Here is a 1,537-nt window from a genome sequence, read left to right on the forward strand (position 1 = left end):
GTCATTAGGTTGCCTGAAGAAAATCCTAATGTAGCAAGAGGAAGCAGGAGTGTCTATGAACTAGAGTGTATACCTCTTTGGGGCACAATCTCAATTTGCGGTGGAAGATCTGAAATGGAGGATTCTGTTAGAGCTTTACCTCATTTTCTGAAAATACCCATCAAAATGCTTATGGGGGATCATGAAGGGATGAGTCCAAGTCTCCCATATCTCACTAGCCACTTCTTTGGTGTATATGATGGCCACGGAGGCGCTCAGGTATACTGTACTTTGCAAATCCTTATATTGATATTAGCAATAGAGAGTCAGTTCAACTATGAACCTGGGAGATAAATGAATTTATGTTTTGCTGCCATAGGTTGTATGTATATATGATAAGGGTTTGCTGGAAACGGGATTCTTTGCAGGTTGTTATGTAATATGTGATGGCTTTGGTGGAAATGGGATTCTTGCAGGTTGCTGACTATTGTCATGATAGGATCCACTTTGCTTTGGCTGAAGAAATCGAACGGATCAAAGTGGAATTGTGTAGGAGGAACACTGGCGAGGGTAGGCAGGTCCAGTGGGAGAAAGTCTTTGTAGATTGTTACCTAAAGGTCGATAACGAGGTTAAAGGGAAAATCAACAGACCTGTTGTTGGTTCTTCTGATAGGATGGTTCTTGAAGCTGTTTCCCCTGAAACCGTCGGATCAACTGCTGTGGTTGCTTTGGTTTGTTCATCGCATATAATAGTCGCAAACTGTGGTGACTCTAGAGCGGTTTTACTCCGAGGCAAAGACTCCATGCCTTTATCAGTTGACCACAAAGTAAAAAATTCTTCTCTTTCCCTCTATAATAAATTAATACAATCAGAGAAAGCTCCAAACTTCTCATTCATGAAATTTCTTACACTCTTTCTGCAGCCAGATAGAGAGGATGAGTATGCAAGAATAGAAAAAGCTGGAGGAAAGGTTATACAATGGCAAGGTGCTCGTGTTTCTGGCGTTCTTGCCATGTCCAGGTCCATCGGTAGGTCAACCCCGCACTGTTTTTCTTCAATCTTGCTCTGTGACAGAAATCTTAAGAGAGTTATATGGGCCAAAGTTGTCGATAAATTGAGCATTCAGTAACCTTATTAAGAGATGAGGATCATTACTGTTACAGTCTCTGCAAACTTAGTATAACGCCTCAAAATGGGTTTCAATCTGCATCATTTTCAGGTGATGAATATCTGGAGCCATATGTAATACCAGACCCCGAAGTGATGTTCATGCCACGAGCAAGAGAAGACGAGTGTCTTATATTGGCCAGTGATGGACTTTGGGATGTAATGAGTAACCAAGAAGCTTGCGATTTTGCGAGGAAACGGATCTTGGCTTGGCACAAGAAGAATGGAGCACTGCCTTTAGCTGAGAGAGGTGTAGGGGAAGACCCCGCGTGTCAAGCAGCGGCTGATTATCTCTCCAAGCTCGCTCTTCAAAAGGGAAGCAAAGACAATATCTCGATCATAGTGGTCGACTTGAAAGCTCAAAGAAAGTTCAAGACCAGATCTTGAAAA

At 42.4% G+C, this 1,537-nt stretch overlaps 1 protein-coding gene across 1 annotated transcript in view; it reads left to right on the forward strand.

Moving 5' to 3' along the window:
* LOC104775871 (protein phosphatase 2C 7) overlaps window positions 1-1,537 on the forward strand; it is a 21,194-nt gene that overhangs the window by 2,829 nt on the left and 16,828 nt on the right. The window contains exons 2-5 of the mRNA XM_010499827.2: window positions 5-258; window positions 456-806; window positions 903-1,008; window positions 1,200-1,537. The exon at window positions 1,200-1,537 is cut by the window's right edge and continues 1 nt beyond it. Coding sequence (XP_010498129.2) covers window positions 5-258; window positions 456-806; window positions 903-1,008; window positions 1,200-1,534 — 1,046 coding nt within the window. The 3' untranslated portion in view covers window positions 1,535-1,537. The remainder of the gene's footprint in view (window positions 1-4; window positions 259-455; window positions 807-902; window positions 1,009-1,199) is intronic.

Source organism: Camelina sativa, chromosome 3 (assembly GCF_000633955.1).
Source record: "Camelina sativa cultivar DH55 chromosome 3, Cs, whole genome shotgun sequence".
NCBI lineage: Eukaryota > Viridiplantae > Streptophyta > Magnoliopsida > Brassicales > Brassicaceae > Camelina > Camelina sativa.